The sequence below is a fragment of the Ursus maritimus genome, unplaced genomic scaffold (assembly GCF_017311325.1).
Source record: "Ursus maritimus isolate PB19 unplaced genomic scaffold, ASM1731132v1 scaffold_25, whole genome shotgun sequence".
NCBI lineage: Eukaryota > Metazoa > Chordata > Mammalia > Carnivora > Ursidae > Ursus > Ursus maritimus.
The window spans coordinates 25372720-25387256 of record NW_024425008.1 but is presented as its reverse complement, the minus strand read 5'-3'; the positions used below and the strand labels follow the sequence as shown (position 1 = coordinate 25387256).

The 14537-nt window shown below is 41.1% G+C and overlaps 1 protein-coding gene across 2 annotated transcripts; it reads right to left on the bottom strand.

Annotated features, from left to right (window-relative positions):
- Positions 1 to 1226: 1226 nt before the first annotated feature.
- Positions 1227 to 14396, bottom strand: ACYP1 (acylphosphatase 1). Of its 2 annotated transcripts, none has more exons than XM_008699609.2 (3): positions 14146 to 14396; positions 8284 to 8381; positions 1227 to 1639 (listed from the first exon to the last, which is right to left on the bottom strand). In XM_008699609.2, the coding sequence occupies exons 1-3, from the start codon at positions 14306 to 14308 to the stop codon at positions 1424 to 1426; spliced, it is 477 nt and encodes a 158-aa protein (XP_008697831.1). In that variant the 5' UTR covers positions 14309 to 14396; the 3' UTR covers positions 1227 to 1423. The 2 variants fall into 2 exon arrangements, with proteins under 2 accessions (XP_008697831.1, XP_008697839.2); XM_008699617.2 differs by lacking the exon at positions 14146 to 14396 and adding an exon at positions 8784 to 8897.
- Positions 14397 to 14537: the final 141 nt, after the last annotated feature.

The window sequence follows — 14537 nt, the reverse complement described above, 5'->3', positions numbered from 1 at the left end:
GCATTTGTTATATACCTGTTTAATGGCTGCCCAAGCCAAATTGGGAAACGTGAAGGGCTGATGAAGCAAAATCCTGATTATTGCTTGTAGGGCTGCCGTAACAAAATACCAGGCTGAGTGGCTTAAACAGTAGAAATTTATTTTGTCCCAGTTCTGGAGGGTAGAAGTCTGAGGTCAAGATGTTGACAAGTTTTTTCTGAGACCTCTCTTCGTGGCTTGTAGATGGCTGTCTTCTCCCTCTGCCTTTACCTGTTCTTTCCTCTGTGCACATACATGTCTGTGTCCAATTTCTTCTTTTTTTAAGGACACTGGGGCATATTGGATTGGGACCCACTCTAAAGACCTCATTTAACCTTAATTACCTCTTTAAAGGCTGTATCTCCAGACAGTCACATTCTGAGGTACTAAGTGTTAAGACTTCAACATGTGAATTGGGGGTGGGCTGGGGTGTGTGATGTAATTTAGCCCATAACATAGCTTTATATGAAATCCTTGCCCAGAGGAAAGGAATGACAGCAGGAACTCCAGGAGAGTAAAAGTAATTAGTCCAAAATGTCATTTGAACAGCTAACAAATCGAAATTGTGGTATTTGTTATTATTAGGTGTACAATTTCCTGAAGAAAACTTCATGGAAACCATTTTAAAAAGTGATTTGGGGAGGGGCGCCTGGGTGGCACAGCGGTTAATCGTCTGCCTTCAGCTCAGGGCGTGATCCTGGCGTTCTGGGATCGAGCCCCACATCAGGCTCCTCCGCTGTGAACCTGCTTCTTCCTCTCCCACTCCCTCTGCTTGTGTTCCCTCTCTCACTGGCTGTCTCTATCTCTGCTCGAATAAATAAATAAAATCTTAAAAAAAAAAAAAAAGTGATTCGGGGCACCTGGGTGGCTCAGTTGGTTCAGTGTCTGCCTTTGGCACAGGTCATGATCCCAGGGTCCTGGGATGGAGTCCCGCATCGGGCTCCTTGCTCAGCGGAGAGTCCTTCTCCCTTGCCCATTCCCCCTGCTTGTGTTCCCTCTCCCTCTGCCTGCCGCTCCCCCTCTTGTGTTCTCTCGCCCTGTCAAATAAATAAATAAAATCTTTTTAAAAAGTGATTCAAAGTAACTGCTTTTTCTTTCAGCTCTTTTTAAATTACGTCAAAATTCTCTTCCCACAGATGTTTACTGAATAAATACCTCTTATTTTGCCCCAAAGAAGTTCAGCAAAGATAAAGACAGTACCCTATACAGAAGGTTCTAATGTATTTTTATTTATTTAGAATTGTGTAGAGTTTGTCATCTTTCTATCATACATATAATATACAGTAATATTCAAATATCTGATACTAAGTTACTGACCAATTCTAATGCTGAACACAGAGTAGTTCTATATTAACAACAAAAACAAAACCGGTGAGTTTATCTTAGAAAATTTAAATTCAGGCCATTATTTCACAATCTGGAAATCTGAGTAATCCAACTTTACGATGACTTTCTCATTCCTGAAGTTTGCTCTGTCGATGTGTGATTTGGGACTTCCTTTTGTCTCAAGCCATTCCTGCATATGACGCACTTTGGAGATGGGACCTTGCAATTGTCCTTGCACTGTGCCCTGGTCAGTGTTCTGGACCCAGCCAACCAATCCCAGCTTTTTACCCTCAGCCTAAGGGAAAGAAAAATGTAAGAGAGAAAAATCCAGTGAGATTGAACAAAACACTGAGGCTACAATCTGTTGCCAGAATCTTGGCCTAGAATCAAGCCACTGAAACTAATTTGATGTTGTCCAGAACAGTCAAAACCGAACTACAGCAAGGAGACTCTCTCTGACCTTAACATGAAGTGTTGGCCATTTGACTCCATTTGCTTCTTCTACCCTATAAAACCTCGGCACTAGAAATTTTCATTACATAGTCCATTTGCTTAAGTACTAAAGACTTAAGTACTAAAGCAAATCAGATGCTTTTAAAATGATTCCCGAAGGCTGATTGTTGTTAGGATACTGGGCTGTATCCTGCTCATTTTCCCTTCTCCTAATCAAGAATCTAGTGGGTATATTAAATAGAAAAAGCATGAAGTTATCTGATCCTTCTCTTTGTCTTCAGCCAGGACCACACCTAAACAAATCCAGATGAACGAGTGTCCATTGTATCTTTAAAGATCATTATTTCCTGGGCAACTCATTCCTTTGTTCTCACTTCAGAAAAATTGTCTAACCCAAGGTCTTTATGTGGCATCCAAAGCCCACTTTCTGTCCTCTTCCTAGAGAAGGAAAAAGCATGTAGTGGTCAGCCTCTGAACATCAAAGTTCCATGAGACCACATAACGATTAGGTTTTTACTTGACTTTATTCTCTTCTGTCTAAATAATCACACCTTTAAAGTTGAATAAGTTTATGAAGACCATCTAATCATTGCAGTTGCTTTTCCCTTCGCCTTTCCAATGTCCTTTAAGTCATGAAACTGTGGAATGACTGAAAAATTGGGAAAGATAGCAATGTTTAGAGGTAATTTTTTTTAATTGGCAAGCAGAAATATGAGAAAAGTTATCATTTAAGTAACCTACCTAAATGGAAGGAATTGGGTTACAAAAGAAAATGGGAGTTACCATGACTGCATGCCCAAATGCCAGAGGAGTGACCTAGTAAATATGGGAAATCGCTGCATTTGGCCAAAGAAAATGTTATGCACAGCAAAACCATGTTTGATGAGAAACTAAAGTATCTATCAAATCAGTTATGTTCAAAGCAAAGGCATGTTTGTATAATGAACAAAAGAGACTGCAGTCAAAAAACAATTCAAGGGGTACAAAGGAAATTAAGGAAGGAAGAAAAATAGAAGATACCTACGGTGCGCATTAAGTGCCAAAGATGGGGGCATAAAGAAAGGATGCGGAGAATGGATTTTAAGGAAGACTACATCCAATTCACTTTGTATAACAATTGCTCTCCTCTGCTTCAAATTAAGAGATTTGGCTACTCCCAGCTCTTCAAAGTTACCTTATTTGGTAACTAGCTATAATAATGATTGTATTGAGTTTTGAGCAGGAGTTCATAAAGTCAAATTTTTAAATTGCAATGTGATTTATCTGAACTTCTAAGAGTGAAAAAAGCACTCCCAAATTTGACTGGTGATGAGAATGGGAATTTCCTGTAGGTTTGTGCATTTGATTCTGTTCTTATTTTTAAATGATAGCATAACGTTGCTGACTCATGCTCCATTTTGAATATCTATCTAAATAAGCAAATAGTGTTTGTTCCTACAAAAATTCCAAAAAGCTAAGTCTTCCTCATAACCATATTCTGGAAAAATTATTTTAAGGAATATAATCACCAACACCAGTTTCAATCTAAAAAGAAAGTCCCTTCAGATGAATAACCTAGACTTCCAACTTAGGAAACTAGAAAAAGATCAAGCCAAACTCAAAACCAGCAGAAAGATAAAAATAATAAAGATTAGAGTAGGAGTTAATAAAATAAAGATGAGAAAAAAAAAGAGAGAAAAATCAATGAAACCAAAAGTTGGTTCTTTAAAAAGATCAACCAAATTGCCAAAACTTTAGCTAGACCGATAAAGAAAAAAGAGAGAAGCCTCAATTACTAAAATCAGTAATTAAAGAGGAGACAGTACCACCAACCTTACAAAATAAAAAGGATTATAGGGAAATGCCATAAACAATGGTAGAGAACTTAGAGAACAACAAATTAGAGAACTTAGATGAAAAGGGAAGATCCCTAAAAAAGACTCAAACTATTAAAACTGACTCAAGGACGCCTGGGTGGCTCAGCCGGTTAAGCGTCTGCCTTCAGCTCAGGTCATGATCCCAGAGTCCTGGGTTCAAGTTCCACATCGGGCTCCTTGCTCAGTGGGTAGCTTGCTTCTCCCTCTGCCTCCTGCTTCCTCTGCTTGTGCACTCTCTCTCTCTGACAAATAAATAAATAAAATCTTAAAAAAAAAAAAAATAAAACTGACTCAAGAAGAAATAGGCAATCTTAAAAGACCTATGACAAGTAAAGAGATTGAATTAGAAATTTAAAACTTCCCACAAAGAAAAGCCCAGGACTAGATGACTTCACAGGTGAATTATACCAAATGTTTAAAGAAGACTCTTACACCAATCCTTCATGAATGCTCCCAAAAAAACAGAAGAAAACTCTTCCCAAATCATTCTATTAAGCCAGTATTACCCTCATATCAAAGCCAGGCAAAGACATCACAAGAAAAGAAAACTATAAACTAGTATCACTTGTGAATATTGCTACAAAACTCAACAAAATATGAGAAAATCAAATCCAGCAACCTGTAAAAAGGATGGCATACCATGAAAAATTGGGATTTATCCTAGGAATGCAAGGTTGGTTCAACATAGAAAAGTCAAGACACCATAGTTTAAAAATCATATTAATCAAAACACAATATTAATAAACAAAACAATATAACAAACTGTATTAATAAGTACAACAGAAAACAGATGAAAATAGACGATCAACTCATAGATTGAACAACAAAAAAAAAACATTTGACAAACTCTAACACTCAAACTAGGAATGGAAGGGAACATACTCAACCTGATAAAAAAGGCACCTGTGAAAAACCCACAGCTAATATCATACCTAATGGTAAAATACTGAACACTTTCTCCCTATGATCAGGAACAAGACAAGTGGCTCTTGGCGCAACTGGGTGGCTCAGTTGATTGTCTACCTTTGGATCAGGTCATGGTCCCAGCATCGGGCTCTCTGCTCAGCAGGGAGCCTGTTTCTCCCTCTCCCTCTGCCTGCCACTCTGCCTATACTGTGCTCTCTCTCTCTCTCTCTGTCAAATAAATAAATAAAATCGTCAAAAAATTAAAAAAGACAAGTGGCTTTTGCCACATCTGGAGGTTCTAGCCAGGGCAGGGAAAAAGAAATAAAAGGCATTCAAAGTAGAAAGGAAGAAGTAAAACTACCTTTACTCACAGATGACATATCTCATTTACAGAAAAATCTTAAGGGATAAACACAAACACACGCCCAAATTAGGACTAATAAACGAGTTCACAAGATTGCAGGATACAAAATAAATATGCAAAAATCAATTGTATTTCTATAAACTGGCAATGAACAATCAACAATTTCATTTATAAATAATATTGAACATAATAAATTTCTTAGGACTAAATTTAACAAAAGAAGTATGAGACATTTGGACAACTGTAAAATATTGTTGAAAGAAATTAAAGAAGATGTGAATAAATGGGAAGGCATTGTATGTTCATGAAATGGAAGACAATATTGTTAAGATAATAATACTTCCTAAATTGATCTACAGATTTTAAGCAATCTCTATCAAAGCTGCCTTCTTTGCAGAAACTGACAAACTGATGGTAAAATTCTCATGGAAACATAAGGGACCCAGAATAGTTAAAAATAATCTTGAAAAGGAAGAACAAAGTTGAAGGACTCACACAACCCAATCTCAAAATTTACTTCAAAGCTATGATAATTAACACAGCATGGTATTGGCATAGGTCAATGGGGGTGCCTGGGTGGCTCAGTAGGTTAAGGGACTGCCTTCGGCTCAGGTCATGATCCTGGAGTTCCCGGATCAAGTCCCACATCGGGCTCCCTGCTCAGTGGTGAGTCTGCTTCTCCCTCTGACCCTATCCCCTCTCGTGCTCTCACTCTCTCTCTCTCAAATAAATAAAATATTAAAAAAAAAAAAAAAGGATAGATCAATGGACTAGAACTGGAATCCAGAAATAAACCTTACATTTACAGCCAATTGATTTTTGACAAGGGTGCATGACAATTCAATGGGGAAAGTAATAGTCTTTTTAACAAATGAGCCTGGGACAGCTGGATCTCCACACACAATAAAATCTACCCACCTCACACAACATAAAAAATTAACTCTAACTGGATAAAACATCTAAAGCTAAAAGCTTAAGTGATAAAACCCTTAGAAGAAACTATAGGCATAAACCTTCATGACCTTGGATTGGGCAAAGGTTCCTTAGATACAACACTAAAGCACAAGCAACAAAAGAAAAAATAAATTAGACTTCATCAGTATTAAAAACGTTTGTGCTTCGAAGTTTTCATCAAGAAAGTAAAAACAAGGGGCGCTTGGGTGGCTCAGTTCAGCTCAGGTCATGAGCTTCTTCTTCTTCTCCCTCTCCCTCTGCTTGCTGCTCCCTCTGCTTGTGCTCTCTTTCAAATAAATAAATAAAATCTGTAAAAAAAAAAAAAGTAAAAAGAAAACCCGCAGAATAGGAGAAATATATGCAAATCATTTAAGTAATAAGGGACTAGTATCCTGGATATATAAAAATCCTTACACTTCAACAATAAGAAGACATAACTCATAGCAAAGGATTAAATAGACATTTCTCCAAAAAAGATATACTATATTTTCTTTCATGTGCCAATAAGTGCATGAAAAGATTATCCAACATCATCAACTATTAGGAGAAGGCAAACAAAATCACATACATACACCAAGTATATTACATACACCGGAATATTATTCAGCCTTGAAAAGGAAGGAAAATCAGACACATGCTAGTGAAATAAACCAGTCACAAAAGGACAAATACTGTATGATTTCACTTATATGAGGTACCTAGAGTAGTCAAACTCATAGAAACAGAAAGTAGAATTGTGATTACCAGGAGCTAGGTAGGGAATGAGGGAATTAGGAGTTATTGTTTAATGGATACAGAGTTTCATTTTGCAAGATGATAGGGTTCTAGGGATGGTAGTGATGGTTCTTAGAGTCACTGAATTGTACACTTAAAAATGATTAAATGATAAATTTTTCCTTATGTATATTTTACCACAATTTTTTAAGAAAGTATTTTACACAGTTTCCAGATATTTGAGATTTTCTAGTTGTCTTTCTGTTATTGATTTGTAACTTAGTTCCATTGTGGTGAGAGAACACGCTTTGTATGACTTCAATCTTAAAATTCATTAATACCTTAAAATGAAATAAAACAGCAAAAAACCACAATGACATACCACTTCATACTCACTAGAATGGCTCTAATAAAAAAGATAGACAATAACAATTTTGACAAGGAGCTGGAGAAATTGAAATTCTCATACATTATTAGTGGGGATATAAACGGTACAGCTGCTTTGGAAATAGTTTGGTAGTTCCTCAAAAAGTTATACACAGACTTACCAGGCGACCCAGAAATCTACTCTTAGGTATATACACCCAACGGAATTGAAAACAATGTTTACATAAAAACAAATACATAAATGTTCACAGCATCATTATTCATAATGGCCTGAAAGTGGAAACAACCTAGATGTCCACTGATTGATGAATGGGTATATAAACTGTGGTATACCCATGTAGTGAAATATTATTCAGCCATAAAAAGGAATAAAGTACAGTAGCCCCTCTTCATCTGGGGTTTAACTTTCCATGGTTTCAGTTACCTTCAGTCAACTTCAGTTCAGAAGATGATCATCCTTCTGAAGAGTCATTAGAAGGTCAATAGTAGCCCGATGCTGTGTCACAATGCCCTCATCATTCACCTCAGTTCATCTCAACACATAGGCATTTTATCATCTCACATCATCACAAGAAGGGTGAGTATTAGTACAATATTTTAGAGAAAGAAGGATCACATTTATATAACTTTTATTACAAAATACTATAATATTTCTAGTTTATTATTAGGTATTGTTGTTAATCTCTTACTGTACCTAATTTATAACTTAAAGTTTATCATTGGTAGGTCTGTATAGGAAAAAAGTTTCATAAATATCTTGAGTTCATCTAAATGACATCTGATCGGGACACCTGGGTGGCTCAGTTGGTTAAGCGTCTGCCCTCGGCTCAGGTCATGGTCCCAGGGTCCTGGGATCCTGGTCGGGCTCTCTGCTCAGCAGGGAGTCTGCTTCTCCCTCTCCTTCTGGACCTCTCCCTCCCACACGTGCTCTCTCTCAAGTAAATAAATAAAATCTTTAAAAGCTGTCTGATCAACATTAGCTTTCCTACAAGAATTGTGATCTGGCTGATGAGGCCACAACAGGGAGAACTGGGGAAGTCCTCAATTCCCCTTTGGAAGAGAGAAGCTCATTAATATGCGTCTAGATACCACTGTCAGAAAAGAATGATAATAACAGCACATGATTCTGCCATTTACATTGTCTTTCATCCACTGCAAAGCATTTTCATTTCCATTGCTCTACAAACCACCACGCAGCTACCAAAAAGCCGGCTTCTCCCAATGCACATTTATTCGTCAGGTACACTGTCTCTTGTTCCCCTACCCGTAACCTACGCATGTCCCCAAAGCCTGTAGGCCACATACCTGAGTGTACTTGCGGAAAAACACCCCTTGGACCTTCCCAAAAATTTCATAATCCACTGATATCAGGGTGTCCCCTTCTGCCATGTTCATGCCCACACCTGTCAGAGACCAGAAAAGCAGAAAAGTAAAGGCTCGTTATCCTATTCCAGGACGCCAAATCCCGAGGAAAAAAGGGCCAGACCCACACTTCCGCGACCTCTCCCTGACATTACGGTCCTCCAACGCCAGAGCAAGCAAGCGGATATGTGCAAGCGGGTGTGCGAAGTAACAGGAACACACCTGAGCCAAGGAGCTTCGGGTCGCAAGTACCCACAGAGGCCCCGTTTGGGGCAATTACCTGCTTAAACCAATTGCCTCCCTACTCATCCCATGTCGGGCTTCCTCTCCATCCCTTCCTCTTCCCAGGGACCCAGCTTCTACTGGCCACCAGAATCCCCTTCTACTAACATTTTAGGGGTATCAAACTATGGACAAGCTACGGGGCCCTATCCGAGGCTCACCCTCCTCGTCCTTCTCTCGGGCTCCTGGGACTACACCGGCGACCAGCACGCCAACGGTTCCCACAGCCCGGTAACCTCGGCGCCCGGAAGCCCAGAGAACGGCTCCTCCTTCGCTGTCTCTCATGCCCATCACTTCCGCCGACCAATCAGAAATGGTGCGCTCGGCCCAGAGCCCGCCCAGAGGGTGGGATTTTCAAGGCAGTTGTCTGAGAGAAGTACCAAGTCCCGGGTTGGGGATCTGTCCAGAGTGTCAGCTCTGATTCTACAGACCCGGGCCTCACCCCATCTCTGTTACTAAGCACATTTTTTCTCATTTTTGTTTTCGTGGGGAGAAAGGCGTAGATGAAGAAGGACTTGAAATAAATTCAATCACTCAATAAATATTTACTTAAAGCCTTCTGTATGCCAGGCACAGTTCTAGGTGGTTGACCTACATTACTGGACAAAAAGGATCACTGGCCTGGAGGAACTTAAATTCTGGAGATGGGAGATAGACCATAAACATTAAATACATAAACAAATAAGTTGAATAGGACCCATACAGGCATATCTTGTCTTACTGCAGTTTACTGCACTTCACAGATACTACATGTTTTTACAAACTGAAGGTTTGTAAACCTGCATTGATTAAGTCTAACCACCATTTTTTCCAATAGCATTTGCTCATTTTGAGTCTCTGAGTTGCACTTTGGTAATTCTCACAGTATTTCCAACTTTTTCATCATTATTATATTTGTTATGGTGAAAATGGTCAGATTGCAACTCACTGAATGCTCAGATGATAGGTTAGCCTTTTTTAACAAAGTATTTTTTAAATTAAGGTATGCACATTTATAGATATATAAAAGGTATGTACCTTTTAAAGACATAACACAAAGGCATACTTAACAGATTACAATATAGTGCATGCGGAAACCAGTGCGTATAAAAGTTATATTTCTATTTGACTCACTTTATTGCAATATTCACTTTATTGCAGGAATTGGAACAGAGCCCACCATGTGTCTGAGGTAGGCCTGTACCTTTCTGCCCTGACTTTTTCTTTCAGTTCTCAAATTTGGGGCCATGCCCCAGTCTAGAATTGGTAGCAAGGGAGAAAAGTGAATAGGAGGTCCCAGAGAAGTTATTCCTTCTTCTATGTTTCTGGAAGCTGCCCTACCTTACTAAGAAAACTCTAAATAATGCTTATCTAAATCAATCGATCACAAGCACATGCAAAATAACCCATGGCTCCAGAGTCACAATTGAATCAATCAATCGAAGCCAAATGACCAAAATGCATGAATTTCTTTTGAGAAAACGGAATTGTCAAAGGAGTTGTGGCTGATGATCGTTCAAAGTACAGTCACTCCGCAGGCATTTGAATCCAGCCACTCTTGTGACTAAGAACGTATGAAGGAAAACTGTAGTATTTAGTGTTCTTCTCCGAACTGCTTGTATGCACCCACCCCTCATAACATAAGACTTCATATGTGAATATTCCAGGGGGCAGACTTCGTGAGGTGAGATGGATTTGCAATGGAAGCCATAGAGATTAATCATTTCCCTTGTTCCCCCACTGAAAAGTGAGGATCCAGGTCCTGAAGAATCAGCGCTGGAGTGGGGGCGGAGGGGGTGGGAAGTTGGACTGAATGTTATGCTTGGCCATATTTGAAAAGCATGGCTAAACAGAGTGCCTGGCTGATGTTATTTCTTTCTCCAAAATTCATTTCTTTTAAAGATTTTTTTATTTGAGAGAGAAAGTGTGTGTGTGTGAGAGAGAGAGAGAGCATGAGCAGGGGGAGGGGTAAAGGGAGAGGGGGAAGCAGACTCCCCACTGAGCAGGGAGCCTGATGCAGGACTCAAAGCCAGGACCCTGGGATCATGACCTGAGCCAAAGGTAGATGCTTAACTGACTGAGCCACCCAGGAGCCCTCTCTAAAATTCATTTTATTTATTTATTTTTAAATTTTTTTAAGAGAGGGAGGTGAGCAGAGGGAGAGAGCAAATCTTAAGCAGGCTCCACACCCTGCACAGAGCCTGAAAAGGCGCCGATCTCACAACCCCGAGATCCTGACCTGAACTGAAATCAAGAGTCCCTTATCTCTATTTTAAAGATTTATTTCAGAGAGAGAGCACTAGCAGGAGGGGCGAAGGGAGAGGGAGAGAGAATCTGAAGCAGGCTCCATCTCATGACCCTGAGATCACGACCTGAGCTGAAACCAAGAGTCAGACACCCATCTGACTGTGCCACCCAGGTGCCCCTAAGATTCATTTTGAAAAAACGAGTTTCTCGATAGAATTAAAAAAAACTATTGTCTACTACATTTGGGACACTGTAGGCTATACAAAGATGAATGATATAATCTTTGTCCTCAAAGAGTTTTTTATTTAGTATAAGGGACAAATATGCACGCACATAATGATAATAAAATGCACAACATGTTAGTCAATCCCATGAACATCCATTAAGAGCTCACCATGACTCAGCCCTGTCCGACAACAAGAACACAAAATACTTGAGAGCACAAAGGAGCAAAAAGATTCATTCTGACTGAGAAGATTGGGAAAGTGTTCTTGGAGGAAGCAGCACATGATCCAGGTTACACAACCACAACCAGTAAGTGATGGAGCTGGGATTTATTTCCAAGCAGTCTGCGTACAGAACCCACTCCCATAAATGTTATGCTCCACCACCTCCCAGTGCATGGAGCTTGGGGCAAGGTAATACACTGAGATAAGAAAGTGAAAGAAAAAAAAGAGAAAGAAAAGAAAAGAAAAGAAAAGAAAGAAAAGAAAAGAAAAGGAAAGAAAAAAGAAAAAAGGTTGGGGCGCCTGGGTGGCTCAGTCGTTAAGCATCTGCCTTCGGCCCAGGGCGAGATCCCAGGGTCCTGGGATCGAGCCCCGCGTCGGGTTCCCTGCTCCACTGGGAGCCTGCTTCTTCCTCTCCTGCTCCCCCTGCTTGTGTTCCCTCTCTCACTGGCTGTCTCTCTCTCTCTCTGTCAAATAAATTAATTAATTTAAAAAAAAAGAAAGGAGGAAGGAAGGAAGGAGGGAGGGAGGGAGGGAGAGAGGAAGGAAGGAGGGAGGGAGGGAAGGAAGGAAGGAAGGAAGGAAGGAAGGAAGGAAGAGAGAAGAAGTGCAAGTAGTCAGGTGTGGCTAGACCAGGGTTTCTCAAACCTGGCTGCACATTAGGACACTGGGGGAAGCTTTTAAAAATACCAATACCCAGGTCTCACCCCCAGAAATTGCTTTCCAGGGAGTCCCAAAGCTCAGCTAGGGTTGATATCCACTGGGCTAGACTCTGCGGAGGCAGGGCTGGAAAGGTAGGCTGGACCTAACCTGGCAGATTGAAATACCATGGTAAATTATGTTTCAACTTGAAAGGTAAAAGTAAAGAAGGAATAGGTAAAGAAGAAGCCACTGCGTAGGAGAATGATGGGGTCAGAGGTATTTAAGATAATTACTCTGGCAGCAGCTTAAAAAATGAGCTTGGGGAGCAGATGTTGAAGGCAAGAATAGCAGTTAGGAGAGTGATGCTGTCCGAAAAGAAAAGTGAAGACGAACTCACCAAGGGCAGTAGAAATGCAAAGGAACAGTCATATATGAGACATTGCAAAGTACATTAAACAGAGCCTGCTGACTAATGAGACAGAAGGGGTGACAGAGGGAGGACTGCAAAATGACTGATGCTTTCAGCACGAAAGAGAACACTGGACAAGGGGCACCTGGGTGGCTCAGTTGGTTGGGCAGGGGGAGTCTGTTTCTCTCTCTGCCTCTGCCCCTCTGCCCACTTGTGCTCTCTCTCTCAAATAAATAAATAAATAAATAAATAAATAAATACCTTTAAAAAAGAGAGAGAGAGAGAGAACACTGGACATGTAGATGGGGAAATGGGGAGATGATCGTGAGTTTGTTTTCTGTCATATTGAGTTTGAGGTTCCTGAGGAACGTTCACGTGGGGGTGCTAAATGGGCAGCGAGAAATCTGAGTCTGTAACTAAGGAGAGAGCCCTAAGCTGAGTATCATTTAAACATGGGAGAGACCTGAAACTTCAGCATTTGGTTGAAATCATTAAGGAAGAGAATGTCTGGGACTGTGTGTATATGAGAAGTAAGAGGGCTTTGAAGAACATCTAAATTTGGTGGGCAGGTGAGGAAAAGACATAATGCCTGAGACCTGGAAGAAGATGGAAGAAGATGGAGCAAAAACGTGAAAGAAGAAACCAAGAAGGCACAGGAGCAAGTGAGAAGAGAGTTCCAAGGGAGTGAACAATCAATGATGGCAAATGAGTAGGCTAAAGAAATAGCAGCTCTTGTCTTTGGCCACTGGGGAGTCACCAACAGCCGTGCAGTTAAATAAAATGGAAAAGGTGGAAGCCAGACCACAGTGACTGGACACTGAGGAACAGATGAGAGAATGGGGACCGCAAATGTGCAGCTGTCTATTAAGAAGGCTTGTGGAGAAGAGGAGAAATAAATGGGACCCTAAGATGAGAGGCAGCAGGTCATGGGAACTAAGTTTGTTTTGCAGGGGAAAGTTAAACATATTTTAAAACCAAAGAGAAGGCGTGTGTGGATAGATACAACTTGACGTGAACAAGATGGAGGAATAAAGAGATGGAGTCAATTCCTGGAGGGTATGGAAAGGGACTAATTCAACAAAACTCACGGAAAGAGAAAGATTCTTTTTCCCCAGACACAAGAGGGAAGGAATTCAAGGTGGAGGGAGGCATTCTGGGAAATTCAGCCAGATTGGAGGGGAGCTGCAGGAGTTGGTGACAGGCAGGCCAGATGCTGAGATAATTAGGACCTTGCGAGTAGCGGGAAATGTCTGAAACTGCATATACAGAGAAGGCGGTAGGAAAGAAAACAAGGAATCAAAGGGCTGCCCTGGAGGGCCCACCAAGGAATTTCTCGGTAACATGTAAAACTGTAATAATGACATGTTGAAGCATTAACACTGACTACTGCTGTCCACTTATTTTTCCCATGTGCATGAATCTTCTGAGTAGTTACAGAAAAAAAGTAAACTGCCTGTTCCAAACAGCTTACACAAATGAACTAAAGATGAAGACAAATAAACTCTCTTCTAATGTTAACAAGTTATAGAATATTACTTAGTGTTGAAAACCAGGTTATACGGATTATTTTCAATCTGGTAGTTAACTTTATTATCATTACACTTGGCTGAGTCACTCTTGGGCCCCACGAAGAGACGGCCAGAGTTATCACGTGAGAGTAAAACATTATATCAAAATAATTAGATTGGCTACAGAAACTACCTCTGAAAGATACTGAGTAGCGAAACCTAGCCAAGTTGCTCACATTTGCCCGCAAGCTCCAGACCACTGGCTAGGGAAAGCACGGAGGGACAGCCATACCTGGGGCCCGTACAAAGCAGCCGAGCGTGCTAAGAAAGGCTATCAGCAGGCCCACTCCCGCCAAGTGGGCGGACACCGGAATCCTGCGGCAGGACGACTCCAAGGCACTTCTAGGGGCTCCGTCTTTTGCCAGAGAAGGGCACACCCCAGTGTCTGGAAGCATCGTTGTCAGAAAAATACAAGTTCTTTGATGGAGCCCCAGAAAGCCTCTCCCGCCCCCTCTCCCGTTCCCCAAGGGCAGGGCGGGACCAAGCTGCAGAGCTGGCTGGACACGGGGTCAAGTGACACTCAAACCGACCACACCCCCCTCGCGGGCGTCTCCGGACCGCGTGCGCGCTGCGCCTGCGCGCGCTTCCCGGGCGGTGTTCGCTGCTCGAGAAGGGGCTGGGCGC

Coding starts and splice junctions, on each gene's coding strand:
- ACYP1 (XM_008699609.2), bottom strand. CDS start 14,308: ATGCTTCCAGACACTGGGGTGTGCCCTTCTCTGGCAAAAGACGGAGCC. Junction 8,382..14,145: donor CTGCTTTGTACGGGCCCCAG/GTATGGCTGTCC, acceptor GGTCTCTGACAG/GTGTGGGCATGAACATGGCA. Junction 1,640..8,283: donor TTTTCCGCAAGTACACTCAG/GTATGTGGCCTA, acceptor TCTTTCCCTTAG/GCTGAGGGTAAAAAGCTGGG.